This window comes from Anomaloglossus baeobatrachus, chromosome 3, assembly GCF_048569485.1.
Source record: "Anomaloglossus baeobatrachus isolate aAnoBae1 chromosome 3, aAnoBae1.hap1, whole genome shotgun sequence".
In the NCBI taxonomy this organism is placed as follows: Eukaryota; Metazoa; Chordata; class Amphibia; order Anura; family Aromobatidae; genus Anomaloglossus; species Anomaloglossus baeobatrachus.
The window spans coordinates 488,327,002-488,344,959 of record NC_134355.1 but is presented as its reverse complement, the minus strand read 5'-3'; the positions used below and the strand labels follow the sequence as shown (position 1 = coordinate 488,344,959).

The window sequence follows — 17,958 nt, the reverse complement described above, 5'->3', positions numbered from 1 at the left end:
AAAAGCGTTGTGTACAAATACAGCATAAACCAAACCCGACACCGTGTATTCAGCAACCCGTACAACTGCTGATCCATTCATATCGTAAACACGGTCCACACTTCAGTCACTTCTATTTGTGCTCTGGTTTCAGGAGAAAAGCCATATCAGTGCAAGCTTTGTGATAAAGGGTTTGCGCAAAAATGCCAACTGGTCTTTCACAGCCGAATGCATCACGGAGAAGAGAAACCATATAAATGTGATGCGTGCAATCTACAGTTTGCCACCTCCAGCAACCTAAAGATTCATGTCAGGTCAGTAAGAATAGTAATGTTGTTCTACAGGATGATATATATATATATATAATGTCCATCTATCCACAGTGGTAGGATTTGTCCCACTTTTTCAGGATTCTCCATCCTCTATAATGTTTAAAGGGGTTTGGGCTGAAATAAAAAGTCTGAAGTAAACTTATTATTACATGACACTTTCCATTTGAAATAATAAAGTCAAAGACAATATTCATGAACGATACAAGGCACATACTGATACAGGAGGATATATGTTTATTAATTGTATCTTAAGGCTAAGTTCACACTTCCATTTGTAGAACACTTCAAATTGAACTTTCCCTTTGCTTGTAGCATTATTAGGAACAGAATTGATGACTAATACAGATCCGTGTCATACTTGATGCATATAAAAGCAGAAGGGGCCTGCTAGTTATTACGGTGTCTGTTTGGGGTCCATTATGTCTGTTTTTAGAGCAGATAGAAGAAGTCCTGCATGCTGTACTTTTTTGTCCACACCAAAAAAACAGATTTATAAGGGTACCCTGAAGGACCCCCTAATAAGCCTCTGTTTCCATTTGTATCAGTTATGTTATGCAACATTTTTCCATTAAGCGGTGGTTCACTACTTATTTTTCCAAGCCACATTAATATACTGTTGAGAAACAAGGTTTCTCTCAAATACCTTGTGTTGCCAATAGTGTCTGTGAGCGGCGCTATTGCTGTCCACTCATCCCCTTCTCATGACCTCCCGGGCTCAGTGACTTCTGATGACCGGTGATGTCACGTCAACTTCCAACTGACCTGACATCGCCGCGGCCGGCCCCAGGCTTCCGTGAGTGACTGGGCTGTGGGCAGCATCTCCAACAGTCCCTAGACTTGGGAGTTTCCCCACCTGATGAGACAAGAACGAGTGACATGTTTTGCGCTGCTAGAGTAGAAGCACAGTTCTTTCGAACAATGATATACTTGCCGCTGCTCGGTTAGCTTAACGTAATCAACCTGCATCAGTTTTGGAGCGGCTACGGCGTTGGAGTCTGGGTGATAAGAGGGCTCTGGAAGGATGGAGCTAGGTGCAGTGGTCATCTCTCACATGCCATTTTTTTTACTCAATCCTGGAACATGAGATCATCCAGGTAGCTACGGAGATGAGATCATGAAGGGTAGTGGGGATATCATAGCCAGCCAGCTCATCATTGATCCTCCTGGACAGACCTTCCCAGACAGTGGTTCCCAGAGCATCATTAGACGGAATTGCACCACATATTGACCTACAGTCTGACTACCTTGACACAACTTGAGAAGTAAGGATGCTGCAGAGGAGACCCAACCTGGCTTGTCGATGACCTTGTGGAAGGCCCCCAGGAAGACCTGAATGTCTAAATTGATAGGGTCTCCTCTCTCCCACAAGGGTTGATCCAGGTGAGAGCCTCTCCTCCTAGTGTGCACTGGTTGATGAACCCTCGGCATAGTTTAGGGTCACTTTCAAATTGTGTTGGGGCGGAGAGACATGCATCAGTTCCGGGTGCAGGCTGAGGATGCAGCATGGGCTGGCGAAGGAGAAACAGCTGGTGCCACAGTGTTCAGACGGACGTTCACCGACTGCAGGAAGGTCAAGAATAGATCCTGCTGTTCTCGTTCGCTGGTCACCGAAACAACTCTAAGAGTGGTGGAGGATTAGAGTCAGGGGTCCGTGGCCTGAGCAAACTGTGTTATGCTAATGGGTGTGGACCCACTGCGCCACGGACCGGGCTTATTCTGGAGGGGCATGAATAACTGCCTACTAAATTTTTATGAGCTGGGCTACCTATAAACACAAATTACCCCTCCAGCACAGTTTCTTGTACTGCAGTAGCTGAACCGAGGGTCAGGGAAACAGGTACGGAGGTTAGGCAGGAGTCAACATGAGTTTTTATCTCAGGCTGAGTCGGCATGAGATTAAAAACCGCTAGGCGGCACTGCCCCATAGTATAATATTGGAGCGAGTGCTGTCCGATAGCACTCTACCGAGTTATACTCTAGCTTTACATTAGTGTGAGAGTACCTATAAAGTTTAACCACAATTAGTCAGTATCATAAGATACTCAAAAATGTTGGGAAATGGATGCAGTTTTGTAATAATGCTGTCATATACAGTACAGACCAAATGTTTGGACACACCTCATTCAAAGAGTTTTCTTTATTTTCAGGACTCTGAAAATTGTAGATTCACATTGAAGGCATCAAAACTATGAATTGAAACATGTGGAATTAAATACTTAAAGTGTGAAACAACTGAAAATATGTCTTATATTCTAGGTTCTTCAAAGTAGCCACCTTTTGCTTTCATTACTACTTTGCACACTCTTGGCATTCTCTTGATGAGCTTCAAGAAGTAGTCACCGGAAATGGTTTTCCAACAGTCTTGAAGGAGTTCCCAGAGATGCTTAGCACTTGTTGGCCCTTTTGCCTTCACTCTGCGGTCCAGCTCACCCTAAACCATCTCGATTGGGTTTAGGTCTGGTGACTGTGGAGACCAGGTCATCTGGCATAGCACCCCATCACTCTCCTTCTTAGTCAAATAGCAGTTACACAGCCTGGAGGTGTGTTTGGGGTCATTGTCCTGTTGAAAAATAAATGATGGTCCAACTAAACGCAAACCGGAGCATGCCACTGCAAGATACTGTGGTAGGCATGCTGGTTCAGTATGCCTTCAATTTTGAATAAATCCCCAACAGTGTCACCAGCAAAGCACCCCCACACCATCACACCTCCTCCTCCATGCTTCACGGGGTGAACCAGCCATGTAGAGTCCATCCGTTCACCTTTTCTACAAAGACACGATGGTTGGATCCAAAGATCTCAAATTTGGACTCATCAGACCAAAGCACAGATTTCCACTGGTCTAATGTCCATTCCTTGTGTTCTTTAGCCCAAACAAGTCTCTTCTGCTTGTTGCCTGTCCTTAGCAGTGGTTTCCTAGCAGCTATTTTACCATGAAGGCCTGCTGCACAAAGTCTCCTCTTAACAGTTGTTCTAGAGATGAGAAGGTGTGTCCAAACTTTTGGTCTGTACTGCATGATCAGACCAAGATTATGCCACTTGCAGTTCTCTTGTTGATGTGTTTAGTAGAGCTGTGTGACATTTTTCCTTTTATAATAAGATTTTGTTTTCCCCATGTTAGAAAACACAGTGGAGAAAAGCCATATGTCTGTGACCGGTGTGGTCAGCGATTTGCGCAGGCGAGCACCCTGACCTACCATGTCCGGCGACACACAGGAGAGAAACCTTATGTCTGTGACACCTGTGGAAAAGCATTTGCTGTCTCAAGTTCTCTAATTACTCATGCAAGGAAGCACACAGGTAACTGAATTATTATTTGATAGTATGTAAAATCCTATTTTTGTGTCCTTCAGCAAAGTGTATGCAAATAGTCCCTTCAGAGAAAACTTGAACTTTAGTGCCACCCATTGGAAGTAGCAATCCTAAAAGTCATTATCATTCACTTTAACGAGTTTTGCCATATGACTTGGGGTAAAAGCCAAACCAGAATTTCAATTTGCAGACTTGGTGTTTTGGGGTGTTGCACCTCGGTAGTGCAAAGCTTCCTTTAGGCTACGTCCACTTGTGGTTTTAAACCACCGCAGCCCATGCAACTGCGATATTTCTGCAGTTCTTTTTTACTAGAAAGATCTTTGGCAGCAATATGAGTAACTAACAGTAATGCCATGTGGTCCACTGGGATCTCTCCAATTCCAACAGAATATCCAAGATAAATCACACGCCGACCACAATGTTTCAGCCAAAAGGATTATTCGCCTTTATATAAACTTCAACGCCACGTACAATTCTTTTGTCATGATGGCAAGAAAACATAAACTAATAATTTCAGCATATTTACCACATACGATGCCCTTAGCCCAAATAGTCACAGACCTCTACAACCCACAGAGGACATTTTCATTTCATGTGTGACCATGACTGATTTAATGCCTATGTAGGATATTTGAATGAGCAATATCAGTCAATTATTTACAGTTCTTTATATCACTTGAGATGCCGCACAGTGATTGCATTAAGAACTGCATACCTGGACGTTTTGGGATTGTACCTCCTTCTTCAACCCCTTGCTGACAATGTACGTCCTGATAGCCAGTGCGCTCCTGACTAAGGATGAACAGGGTACATCCTAGTGATCGTGCAGGCACAGGATTTGTGCCTGTGCAATCACTGCCGGGACTTCACTTTTCCTGCACCGTCCCTGGCTGTTTAACTCCCCTAAATGGGGCAATTGCAGCATTTAGAAGTCTAGGATAAGGAGTGCGCTCTTTCTCCCCTCCAATTGGTGCCCCCGGGACATCACCATGAAGGCCCGATCATTGCCCTGGAGTTCCGAGGTCATTATAACAACCTCCAGGTACAGAAAGCTTCTGTGATCATGCCAGGAGCATGATCACTGAGGCTCACATAGGCATGCAAACTTTTGGGCACCCCTTGTTAAAATTACTGTTATTGTGAACAGTTAAAAGGAACCTGTCAGGTGCAATATGCACCCAGACCCACGAGCAGTTCTGGGTGCATAGTTCTAATCACTGCCTAACTGTCCCTGTATCTAGTAGCATAGATAAAGAGATCTTTAGAAAACGTATTTCTAAAGATCCTTTCTAATATGCTAATGAGTCCAGGGATTAGTCGCAAGGGCATTAGTTCCCTTGGCTAGTCGGCCCCCTTAGCATGTTAGTACGTACCTGTGGGTGTGGTAACAGGCTAATGAATGCGCAGCATCAGAGGCATGGTTGCTCACCTCTGTTGCCACTGCTGGTTTTCGTCTCAGTGCGCACGATCAGAACATCTCTGGACTTCCGGTCACGTGCACTAAACTAGTTTGAAGCCAGGACATGTACACCCAGCTTCATAGTACGCATGACTGGAAGTCTGGGACCTCTGATCATGCGCACTGAGCCGAAATCCAGCATCGGGCGTGGTGGCAGCAGAGAGCAGTGAGATAGACCATGCCTCTGACGCTACACATTCATTACCATGTTAGCATGCCCACAGGGGCGTGCTTACATACTATGGGGGGCTGACTAGCCAAGGTAACTAACGCCCTTGCGACAAGTCACTGGCCTCATTAGCATATCATATGGGATCTTTAAAAATACTTTTTCTATAGATCTCTTTATCTATGCTAGTGTATACAGGGACAGTTAGGCAGGGATTAGCAATTTTCACCCAGAACTGCCTGTGGTTCTGGATGCAAATTGCACCTGACAGGCTCCCTTTAAGCAAGTTGAAGATAAAATGATCTCTAAAAGGCATAAAGTTAAAGATGACGCATTTGCTTTGTATTTAAGGCAAATAAAAAAAAAATCATCTTTTACATTTCTAAATTAACAAAAAAGGAAAACTGACTGATGCATACATTTGGGGTCCCTGCATTGCTAGCACCTAGTAGCAACCCCTTTGGCAAGTATCACTGCTTGTAAATGCTTTTTGTAGCCAGCCAAATGTCTTTCAGTTCTTGTTTGAGGGATTGGAAAAAGTCATCCAATGAAAAGTTCCTCGTCTTGGAATAATTAAAAAAAAAAAATCTGTTTTTGATATTTTTCATAGCAATAGTTTTCCTAAATGTAAGTGATTGTTGTAAATGCTTCTAGATTTGGCTTCTCTTTTGAGCAAATACCAATATTTAATATGGCCTTTGTATTCTGACAGACGAGGATATGGATAGTTCTCGCTGGTCATCTTTTTTTTCTTTCTTCTTACTTTCATCTGCTTACGGTGACATCCGTGCCGGTGCTTTTCCCCTCTGTTCCTGCTCCAAGCAATAGTCGACCGACCAAGGGAGACTATTCACTAGACCTGGTTTACTCCTGGGCTTTGTGGCTCTGGCCAGTCCAGAAGCTTTGGGATTGAATCCTTGTTGGGTTGCCTTTCTTCTTGCTGTCAGCCTTGGGTTGGGCTGCTCACTATTTTAGCCCCTGAGAATCAGTTCCCACTGCAGTTATAACCTAACTAGCTCTGGTGTTGTGTGCAATTTACTTATCCTGTGTCTTAGGGGTGCTTCACACATAGCGACAGCGACAACGACGTCGCTGTTACGTCACCATTTTCTGTGACGTAACAGCGACCTGGTAAGTCGCTGTTATGATCGCTGCTTAGCTGTCAAACACAGCGACGCAGCAGCGATCATAACATCGCTACATGTGCAGAGAGCAGGGAGCCGCGCACACTGCTTAGCGCTGGCTCCTTGCTCTCCTAGCTACAGTACACATCGGGTTAATTAACCCGATGTGTACAGCAGCTACATGTGCAGAGAGCCGGAGCCGGCAGAACAGGCAGCGTGAGAGCTGCGGAGGCTGGTAACTAAGGTAAATATCGGGTAACCACCTTGGTTACCCGATGTTTACCCTGGTTACAGCTTACCGCAGCTGCCAGATGCCGGCTCCTGCTCTCTGCTCGCTTCATTTCGTCGCTCTCTCGCTGTCACACACAGCTATCTGTGTGTCACAGCGGGAGATCGCCTTTGAAGAAAACGAACCAGGGCTGTGTGTAACGAGCAGCGATCTCGCAGCAGGGGGCAGATCGCTGCTCAGTGTCACACACAGCGAGATCGCTAATGAGGTCACTGTTGCGTCACCAAAACCGTGCCGTAGCAGCGATTTCGGTAGCGATCTCGCTATGTGTGAAGCACCCCTTAGTCAATATTTCTGATCTTGACTTTGATTTGTTTACTGACATTTACCTGCCTGATGATTTTGTACCTACTGCGACCTCCTGGCTGTGATCTGGCTACCTATTCTGGCTAGCTTGCACAATACAGCAGCTGACTTGGAGGTCCATGTATAACTCCTGGTCTCTCTACGAAGGTTAAAGCAATATTCCCATCTCCAAGATCCTATCCCAATATGTAGTAGGTGTAGTAGTAGTAGTAGTAATAATAATAATAATAGTAAACACCTCAAATGTAGTATAGTTCTCCTTTTGTAGCCTTGCCTCTTCCATCATGTGCAGGGCATTACAGCGTAGGTATCCATGGTTATGTCCACTCATATAGTGAGTATAACTGTAAGAGGTTCCGCTATGATACAGTGATGCCACTGACAGGACAGATGAGTTTTCCGGAAACTATGATAAATCAATAAAGATTTATTACCAAACTTGCCCCTGTTTGTATGGGGAAGGAAAAGGAACTAATAGCATAAGCATTGAATATCAAACAACTCATACAAGGGAATTATGTTTCTAGTTTTCTTACCAGGAGAACAGCCACATATTCTTGGTGTTTGAAGAGGGATGTCTTCCCTGGGGCCAATAATACCACCCCCCTCCCCTAAATAGGTCTGGATTTTACTCCGGGTTACTTCCAAAAGGGAAGCCGTAATATGTGTCTTTTCTGCTGGTTCACAATCATAACACTATTCCTGATTAGTAAACTCCCCGGGATCCCAATATGACCAGACTCAGCTGTACAGCTAAGCAGAATTCAGCCCACGTTTACCTACAAGAATAACATAAAATAAGTGACCATATTCAATTCCCATTTACATGAAATACAATTATTAACAATCTCATTTGATTAAGATACTCTGCGGGAAAATCCAATGCAAGCAGGAGGGTGCCTTGTGGACTTCACCACGGACTGTGGCCTTCCTGAACTCCACACCGCGGTATCAACAGTCGTTGGGAAGATGAATACAGTTCACCTCACTGACACCGTCCCATAGAGATCAGTTATTTAGGTTGGTCTAAGCACCTGGCTAACCCTAGCTAAACCCATTGGACCGATCAAGGAGAATTTAATATAGAACGAAAAACATGAGGTACCTCATCCTTGTTTTGGGTATAGAGTGCTTTATCCTTCCACGGGCACCGTGTCACACTTCACAAATCGTCCGTCTCTTTTCAATTACCTTCCGTTGTTGGTTTTCTTTCTTTTTCACTCTCTCCACAGAAAGGAAAATGAGGATTATTGTCCCAGACGTCACCAGTCACAGGAACACACAAAAAACACAGCTCGTCTCAGCTTCATCTCCATGGCAACCAACTGACTTCTGTTCACCACAAAACTTTATTCATCCTCAACTTGACTGACAGAGCAATGGTGCAATAAAAGTATTTTATAAATCAAGCAGCAAAATCGCATTTTCACTGCACAGTTCGGCTATTATTTACATCACAGTACTCACAAAATGATTCAAGTATTGTTTTGTTAACACTTAATAAAATTTAGAACAACAGTGAGTGATGCTGACATCTAGTGGTCAGATGCCATCGTTACAGGTGTGCCTTTTGCTCATAGTCAACACCAACACGCATATCTCTATACACCTTTCTACATAACCATGGATATCTAAGCTGCAATGCCCTGCACTTAAGGTAGCAGACATGGCTATATCAGGAGAACTATACTACATTTCTAATTGAAGGTATTGACTAATATTATTATTATTACACCTTCCACATATTGGGATAGGATCTTGGAGATGGGAATACCCCTTTAATGCTTTGTCAACCCCTGGGATCTGAAAAACGGAGTAGCTGCGCCGAGCCTATTCATGGTAGCCATGATTAGAGCTGCCAGGTGACCACAGTGTCCCAATGACACTCACATTCATATTTTAGCTACTTCCTCCATTACTCGGACAATCTCCTCTTTTTTTTTTATTTCTTCTTTGTTCATATTTTTTAATCATCCTGACCTTATTTCTATGATACTCATCACTGTTACAAATGTGACCTGCCTGCAAAAATTGTTTGGGGTTTTTTTTGTATAGAGACAAAGGTTTGGAGAACAGAAAACTATCTCTCCTTAATAAATAGTTTCTCTCCATATGTTCAGGATATAAAGTGGAATCCAAAAAGTAAGTTTATTCATCTTCATTTTAACATTCAAAAAGTGCATCATGTCTTCATCAACTTCTATGGAAAACTTAATTGACTGATATTGTTAATTCAAATATGCTAAAAGGGCATCTGATAGCTCCTGGTCGCACTCCATTAAATAAAAATGTCATCTATCAGCTGTAAAGGACTGTCAATATTTATACTTAAGTCATCTTATGTGTTGAATATACTGAAATTATGAGTTTAAGTTTGGTTGCCATTAAGAAAAAAAATTTGCATGTAGATTTGAAGTTTATATATAGGTGAAGAAAACTTTTGGCTGAATTATCGTGGTCTGAGTGTGATTTACCGTATTTTTCGATTTATAAGGCGCACCGGATTATAAATTTAGAGATAAAAAAGGTAATAAAAAAATGGAGTCCGTCTTATACTCCGGTGGTGTCTTACCGGAGGGGAGGGCGGCAGCAGTGGTGGGGCGGGGTCACAGGAGGCAGGGGCGGTGCTGAAGTAGGTCGATGCTGCAGGCGCTGCGGTGGAGCTGTGCTGGTTGCGGTGGGGGCTGTGCTGGCTGCGGTGGGGGCTGTGCTGGCTGCGGGCACAGTGCTGGCTATGTGAAGCAGGGTGTGGTGCGGCGGGTGTCACAGATGCTTTGTCGGTGGTGCGGGCTTCAAAGAAATAGCACTCAAAGTCGGCGCATGTGCAGATTGAGCTCTCGGCTCAATGACAACGCGAGATCTCATCTGTACACACGCCACTTCCGGATGCCATTTTCTTTAAGTTTATTGCTGGGAGATCAATAGGCCGGAGGCGGCGAATGCGCAGATGAGATCTTGAGCCAAGAGCTCCATCTGCGCATGCGGCGACTCCAGGCGCCATTATTTGAACCCTGCACGGATGACAGACCATCTCACCTGCCATACTGCCCTGTTCCACACAGCCCCCACCGCAGCCAGTACAGCACCCACTGCAGCCAGCACAGCATCTATTCTTCACCTTCGGGTAAGCTACATTCGCAATATAAGACGCACCCCTCATTTTCCTCTCAAATTTTTGGCTGGAAACGTGTGTCTTATAAGCCAAAAAATACGGTAAATAGTTTTTTGGGGTTTTTTTAAAGGTTTTCCTGCATAATCATTACTATGCGGTCTATTGGAATGCTTATGTAGGATGAGAATCAGTGAGTTCCCTGCAAATTTAAGAGAATGCGCAGGGAAACCATGGAAAGATCGCTGCTGCACAGGGCTTCTGGGGTGTAAAGGTGCAGTCTGACCCCCGCATGTGAATGCATCCTGAGAGATAAAACTCTATTCCGTAACATCACATGCCTATCTTGGATTGTTCTCCACTCACCTTTACTTAGTTATCTTTAATGTCTGTTAATTGTAGGGGAGAAGCCTTATATCTGTGGAGTTTGTGGCAAGAGTTACATTTCTTCTGGAGAACTTAACAAACACTTTCGGTCTCATACAGGTAGGTGACAGTGGAAAATAGTTTACAAGTCTTGTGATTGCAGAATTGATCAGTGCAATCCATACAAAGGCCAAAATGAATGCGATCAAGAAGTGTTTGCCTAATGACTAAAGCCTAGGGCATGCATTAACCATACTGTCCAAAATATAGGAGAAAGGCCTTTTGTCTGTGACGTGTGTGGAAGCTCATATACTGATGTGAAGAATTTGAAGAAACACTCATTGAAAATGCACAGTGGTAAGTCCTGCCACTATACTTTTATAAAAATGTAAATCTATAATCCATGGAAATTTTCAAGTGTCTTTTGAGCAGCCCTGTTCTCCAGACAGGTGGAGGTCCTGATGGTTAGACCCCAGTGATCAGTAAGGTATTCTCTATCCCATCTAATAGATAAGGAGTAACCTTCAATCTTGATAAAAACCTATTTAAGGCCATGTGACCACGGGAGCTTTTTGCTGCGGGGTTTGCCGCGGAAAACCTGCGGATTTTTCTGGATTTTCCAGATAAATCCGCAGGTTCTAGCATGTACAGGCACTCCCCATGTTACCCTCTGGGACATGGGGAGTGTCTGTGTCCACGCTGCGGAAAGTGCGGATGCGGAATCTCCTGCGGAGATCCCTCAGCCGCACCTAACTGCATGTCAATTATTCATGCGGATTTACTTGCGGAGATCCCGGCCCTCCGCTATGGAGATAGAGGCCGGGACGTCTGCAGGTAAATCGCGTGAAACTCCGCATGTTGCGGGAAACATGCGGCCGTACCTGCGAATATATCCGCAGGTACGAGCTCCCGTGGGCACATGGCCTAAAGGGTCATTTCCATCTCCAAGATCCTATCCCAATATGTAATAAGTGTAATAAGAATATTAGTAAATACATCCAATTAGAAATGTAGTATAGTTCTTGTGATTCACTATGTCGCTTACCTTATGTGTAGGGCATTGCAGGACCCTAGGTATCCATGGTGATGACTATGCATATAGTGACACTTAAGGCCCCGTTACATGCAACGACGGATCTAACGATATATCGCCGGGGTCACGGATTCCGTGGCGCACATCCGGCATCGTTAGCGACGTCGTTGCGTGTGACAGCAAGGAACGACCGTTAACGATGGAAAATACTCACCTTATCGTCCATCGTTGACACGTCGTTCCTTTCTAAAAAATCGTTGATTGTTGCAGGCCGCAGGTTGTTCGTCGTTCCCGAGGCAGCACACATCGCTACGTGTGACACCCCGGGAACGACAAACTGCAGCTTACCTGCGGCCGCCGGCAATGCAGAAGGAAGGAGGTGGGCAGGATGTTACGTCCCGCTCATCTCCGCTCCTCCGCTTCTATTGGGCGGCCGCTTAGTGACGCCGCTGTGACGCCGCACGAACCGCCTCCTTAGAAAGGAGGCGGTTTGCCGGCAACAGCGGCGTCGCTAGGAAGGTAAGTACGTGTAACGGCTCCAAACGATTTTGTGCGCCACGGGCAGCGATTTGCCCGTGGCGCACAAACGACGGGGGCGGGTGCTTTCACCAGCGATATCGCTGCGTGTAACACCCCCTTTAGTGGCCATAACCATGGATACCTCTGGTCCTGCAATGCCCTGCACATGAGGTAAGTCACATAGTGAATCAGAAGAGCTATACTACAATTCTAATTGAAGGTATCTGCTAATATTATTATTATTACACCTACCACATATTTGTATAGGATCGTGAAGATGGGAATACCCCTTTAGTCATGAAATGATCACATAGTGTTATCTATTCGGGAATTAACGGCCTGTGTTTGATCTCCCTTCAATTCCACCAGTGATTATATGGGGCCAAATGAATAGGCTTAGGCTGGTTTCACACTACGTCTTTTTAACATCCGTCCTTAACGTTATTTTAGCGGACAAGCGGATCCAGTGCAAATGCGTTTTCATTTCAATGCATTTGCAATGGACTCGCGTTAACATCCGTTCACCTGCGTTTGCCTGCGTTATAGTGAGGATCCAGTGACTTGCAGTTTTTTAACATGTTTCAAAAACGCTACTTGTAGCGTTTTTGAGCTCCGTCCAAATACTGCAAATTGCTGGATCCTGACTATAACGCACGCAAACGCAGGTGAACGCTGGCGTGCTGATAGACAGGATCCTGCTTTTGTACTGAGCATGCCCAGAAAGTACTGAGCATGCCCAGAACCAGTCTCGCGTGATCTGTCTATCTCTCTACTCCCTCCCTCACCCTCTCTCTCTCTATCTCTGTCTTTCCCCCTTCCTCTCTCTCCCACCTGAGAGCTGCGGACACTCGTAACCAAGGTAAATATCGCGTAACCACTTCTCTTAGTTACCCGATGTTTACGTTGGTTACGCGTGCAGGCAGCCCTGCTCCTAGCAGCTGCAGACACTCGTAACCAAGATAAATATCGGGTATCCAAGGCCGATGTTTACCTTGGTTACCAGCGTCTGCAGCTGTCAGAAGCCTCCTCCCAGTCTAGCTCCCCTCACTCCCGATCACATGACTCCAATGCCCGCCCCTAAACATCCAGTGCAGGATCCTGCAAAATAACATATGCGTTTGCATACGTTATTTGCTGTAAAAGCAGGATCCGTACTTCCGCTAAAAAAACGTTTTCAGCGGATGTTAAAAAGACGTAGTGTGAAACTAGCCTTACAGACATGACTGATCCTCCAGGACAAGAGATGCTCTTTGTACTCTTTCTGGCTGATAGATAAGGGTCTATACAGGAGGGCTGCTTTTATAAATTTCGATTTCCTTAGAACATTATTTGAAAATTGTGTTTTTTATCATTGAATGCACTGCAGGAAATGTAGAGGAAGACGAAGCAGAACCTACGGACGGAAGCGTTAATGAAGAAAGCCCAGCAAACCATAGTCCTGCTCCAGACTGTCTGGATTTGAAGCCATCTGAGTTATACCTACCTCTCACTCTCCACATTGGCCCAGAAGACCATCAGATGTTGCTTCCGGTCACAGATAATCAGTGTCTCTCTTCCGATGCTTTGCTGAGAACATCGGTGAACAGCTATTCAGAGCCACAGTTTATATTTTTACAGCAAATGTACTGATAAAAAATTGTCTAAAATACTTTTTCTATCAGACTCCAAACAGAATTTTTGCATAGTGAGCGTAAGCTGGAGTTTTAGACCCACACTTTTTTTTGCTTTAGACAGAGATTTTATTTTATGTGATGTAGATGTTTATTATACCATCATACATTTTATTATTGACGTTTTCACCAGCACATTGTTGTTTGCCAGGCTTATTTCTTAACGAAAGATTATATGTTGTGATGTGTTAGATTGTTTACAGAACTGTATTTTGTTTGATGAGCATTTACATCTAAAGCGAAGTTTAGGCAGGCGATGGTTAAACTGCTGATCAGCTACATTCAAGCCCAATGGTGGTTGCTTAACGTCTTGTTTAGACAGGCCGACCATGATTCAGTTTAATACAATAGTTCAGTGCACATAAAATATAATGTACTCAGCAGCACGTATCCTGGTTACACAGAATAATGTGCTGCCGAGAAAAATATTTAGGCAAGCTTTTTCCTTGCTCATCGGGTCATTGCCGGCCTATGTAGACAGGCCCATAATTAGGAAGTAATAGTTATTAGTAATACCCATTTTCTATTATAAGCCAGCATAAATGATCCCTCAATCTAAACCTCTGCTCTGGGTATTTGAGGAAGTTTGCACAGTGCAATCATGGTGGTGACAGTGGCAGGTTTACAGATTACCTAGCTGCCCTAGTGGATCATATACAATAAAGCCATTCTTTATTACTTGTTATTAAAATTGCCTTGTCCACCAACAACATATAGGTAGGTCAAGCCACTTAAAGAGATCCAACCAACAAGATTTTGCTATATGACGTAAAGGCAGTGCCATACAGATACTAAGATGCTGATTGCAGGCATACCTGTTTTAGAAAGATCCAATGCTTGGTTGATGAGATATCTTTAATCAAAGTTGTAGAAATACACTGCACTTTGATGTGTGCAACAGGGGTGGGCCTTTGTGGGTCTGTTCGTTGGCGTTTATTCCGACTACGGCATCCTTCTGGCTTGCCCCTATTCTTTATTTGAATATCACCCCCCCCCCCCAATTTTCTTTCTTTGGATATTGTGCCGCACCGCCATTGCTGTTGTTGGCGGCAAATGCGCATTGCCACAGTAATCCTGTCTTCATTAAAATGGCACCGGAGTTCGCGCATGCACGTACCGCGATCTCTGGCGCCATTTTATTGAAGACACTGCGGGGAAGACTATGACCGGTAGAGGAGCGTGCGCAGATGTAATAAAAAAAAAAATCTGTCCACGTGCCAATGCCTCTCATGGTCTTCACCGCAGTGTCTTCAATAAAATGGTGTCGGAGATCGCGGTACGTGCATGCTTGAGCACTTTACTGCAGGGATATCAGCATTGCCAGGACCTGATGGGTTTAATACTTATTAATAAGTGCAATAATTCATTTCCTTTTGTTCAGAAAGACTGTTAGGCCTGGGACACATGACGAGAAAATCGGAGCGAATGAAATGCGATAAAAACCTCACATTCCACTCGGCCCAGTATTGCTCTACGGGGCAGCTCCCATGTGCGATTATTTTCTCAGCTCTAATCAGACCGAGAAAACAGTCGCAGCATGCTGCAAGTGTAATGCGATCCTGTTTCTCTCACACCCATTCAAGTCTATGGGGCAACAGAAACTTTGCATTACAACGGTGTAATGCCAGTGCAGTGCAATGCTCGCAGCAGTCGGCAACGGAGGAAATAGGGAGATAAATCCCTCCCTCTCCTTCGCAGCGTCGGCCCTCCCCTTCGTAAATGTGGTCTGATCGCATGATCGGACCACAGTCGCATGACCCTTGCATGACACTCGGCTCCTGCTGTGCTGCGAGCGAGAGTCGAGTGTCATGCGAGGACACGCAGTAATCCCCGTGTGTCCTCAGCCTTAAGTGTGCTGACCTATACGTTGTTGGTGGACAAGGCAATTTTAATAATAATTAATATAGAATAGTTTTATTGTATATGATCCACGTGGTCAGTGAATGTATTTAATATTGTGGATTCTACTAAGTGACTATACGTAGCTTCCCTCCATCATGAGATTGTGCCAGTAAAGAAAAAACCTATTGTTAGTGAAAAATGTTGCAACTTCACTTTCTGCTGCCCTAAAGCTGTAGGGAGCATGCAAAATACCATCAGCAATTAAAGAAGCGCTAAAGTTTAAAGAATACTCAATAAATCCCATCAGTTCCCCTTTAATATTATACCTTATTTGAATACATAATCTCAGATAATCAAACCTGTGCAAATATATAAAGAATGTATGCCTGTCTCCCTGGAGAACACTTATTGCCTCCACTACTCACGAAGCTGAGATTAGACCTGTTTTTGGTGGTATGGTAACAGGCTGCAGCAGAAGTCCTCCGCCTCACATTACTTTTTATGCAGCAGCAGACCAGACATGGCAAACCTTCTTTTAGGGGTCATTATTCAATATTTTATCTGTTTTAGAAGCTTATAATAGAAAACACTGAGGGCACTTTTAAGTCTCTTTTTTTGTATTATTAATTTTAACATAAATTTTATTTTTCTATGTTGACTGTTTCTTTAAAGCGGTATTTTGGCCAGTAACTTTTAAGTCATTCTTGCCCCATTGGTCGTTTTTTTGTGTCTGTAAAAAGGTATGCTAAAAGTACGCACACATGCCTGATTGCTCATAAGATAGTGATCATAAATCAGAAATAGTTATTTTTAATTCCAATACCTTGCTATTACCGTACTGTGCAGCCCCCTATATAATGCTGTTCATAACTGCTTTAGGTGGGATCAGCAATGTGAATGACTCTAGTTTCACTACACCTTTTAAAGAGAACCTGTTAAGTCCCTTAGGCGTTCTAACCTAGAAGCAGGGTGATGTGTGGCCTGGAAACCCATTCGTACCCATCCCTGTGTTGTAATATTGTGTAATATGAATGTATAAAAAAACGTTTTATAACTTAGAAAATGTGCAAAGGATTCCGGCGCAGTTTTGTAATTTCCATAAAATCCTTAGATTGAAATTTTAAGAATTTATAACAATGAAGACAAAGATTTTATGGAAATTACAAGACTGCGCTGAAATCCTTTGCACATTTTCTATATTACTGGTGACCTCAATCATCTGTGCGCCTGGCTTGGAACCTATGGTGACTGCATCAAGTTGGTGAGCTAAATGTGTCTATATTTTTTGTTTTATAACTTACGTGTTCCCTATGTAAATATGCAGAGGGTCTAGTCCCCAGGGTGTCGCTTCGCCCCGTGGGTGTTTGCATGCTTTCCCTGGTATCACGCCGCTGTGAGCATGATACCATGGATTTACATGAGCGATGTCAGCTTCTGGAGATCCCGCGCATACGCACTTGCCATTCGTGCAACCTTCTTATCCGGGTGCACGCTTGTCGGTTTCACAAGCGCACTGCGCATGATCAGAAGACTCCTGTGGTTCCGACCACGCGCAGAACGCGTCTAAAGTCGTCAAGTAAACACCCGATAAGAAGGCTGCGCGAATGAGAAGTGCGCACGCGCGGGATCTCCAGGAGCTGACGTCGCTCATGTAAATCCATGGTATCATGCCCACAGCGGCGTGATACCACAGAAAGCATGCAAACGCCTACGGGGCGAAGCAACTCCCTGGGGACTAAACCTCATTTACATAGGGAACACGTAAATTATAAAACTTTTTTTTTTTATAAATTCATATTACACAATATTACAACACAGAGATGGGGAAAAAAAGGGAGCCAGCACGATCTGAAATTGGCATGCATCATATAAAAAGTGAAAATTCACAGATTTATTCCAACTGTACTATAATAAAAAAAAATGAGATTTTTAGCAAATAATTGATCAATTTTTTGAGCCACCCCTGCCAACGTCACGGCAAATCTCAATAGGGGGGTCCTACTCTATATTCTGTATTTCATGTGCCATGCGGCCTCCTAGATAAAGTTAAAAGCAGAACCATAATGGAGCACACATACCTGTAACCTGTATATAGCCGCTTCCATGTTGCAAAAAAGGCAATTGTGGATAGAGACCAGCCCAGGTCCCAGCATGTGGAGCAAGCTCTACACATACCAGGACTATATCAGAACTGATCCTCCCAGTGCCAAACAGCAACCATTGATAAAGGCGGACCAGATCCAAGAATGGTGCTTAATTAGCATTGCCTGTGGAAAGGGGTGAGGTAACTGAATCTGAACAGCTACCAACAGGAGGAATACATTGCAAACCAAAATCAGGCGTGCATGGTATGGTGATGGTCAGTCACCAGAAATTGTAGCATAACTACGGTCATAACAGAGAAAAAAAGGGAGCCAGCACGATCTGAAATTGGCATGCATCATATAAA

General features: G+C 44.0%; 1 protein-coding gene across 2 annotated transcripts in view; it reads left to right on the top strand.

Annotated features, from left to right (window-relative positions):
• The window catches only part of MYNN (myoneurin), a 31,123-nt gene extending 14,239 nt beyond the window's left edge, over positions 1 to 16,884 (top strand). The window contains exons 4-8 of one of the 2 annotated variants that reach the window (XM_075340645.1): positions 134 to 293; positions 3,433 to 3,611; positions 10,482 to 10,565; positions 10,716 to 10,802; positions 13,364 to 16,884. In XM_075340645.1, coding sequence (XP_075196760.1) covers positions 134 to 293; positions 3,433 to 3,611; positions 10,482 to 10,565; positions 10,716 to 10,802; positions 13,364 to 13,626 — 773 coding nt within the window. In that variant the 3' untranslated portion in view covers positions 13,627 to 16,884. Of the gene's footprint in view, positions 1 to 133; positions 294 to 3,432; positions 3,612 to 8,202; positions 8,531 to 10,481; positions 10,566 to 10,715; positions 10,803 to 13,363 lie in introns of those variants that run through there. The other variant, XM_075340646.1, reaches the window with a different exon arrangement.
• Positions 16,885 to 17,958: the final 1,074 nt, after the last annotated feature.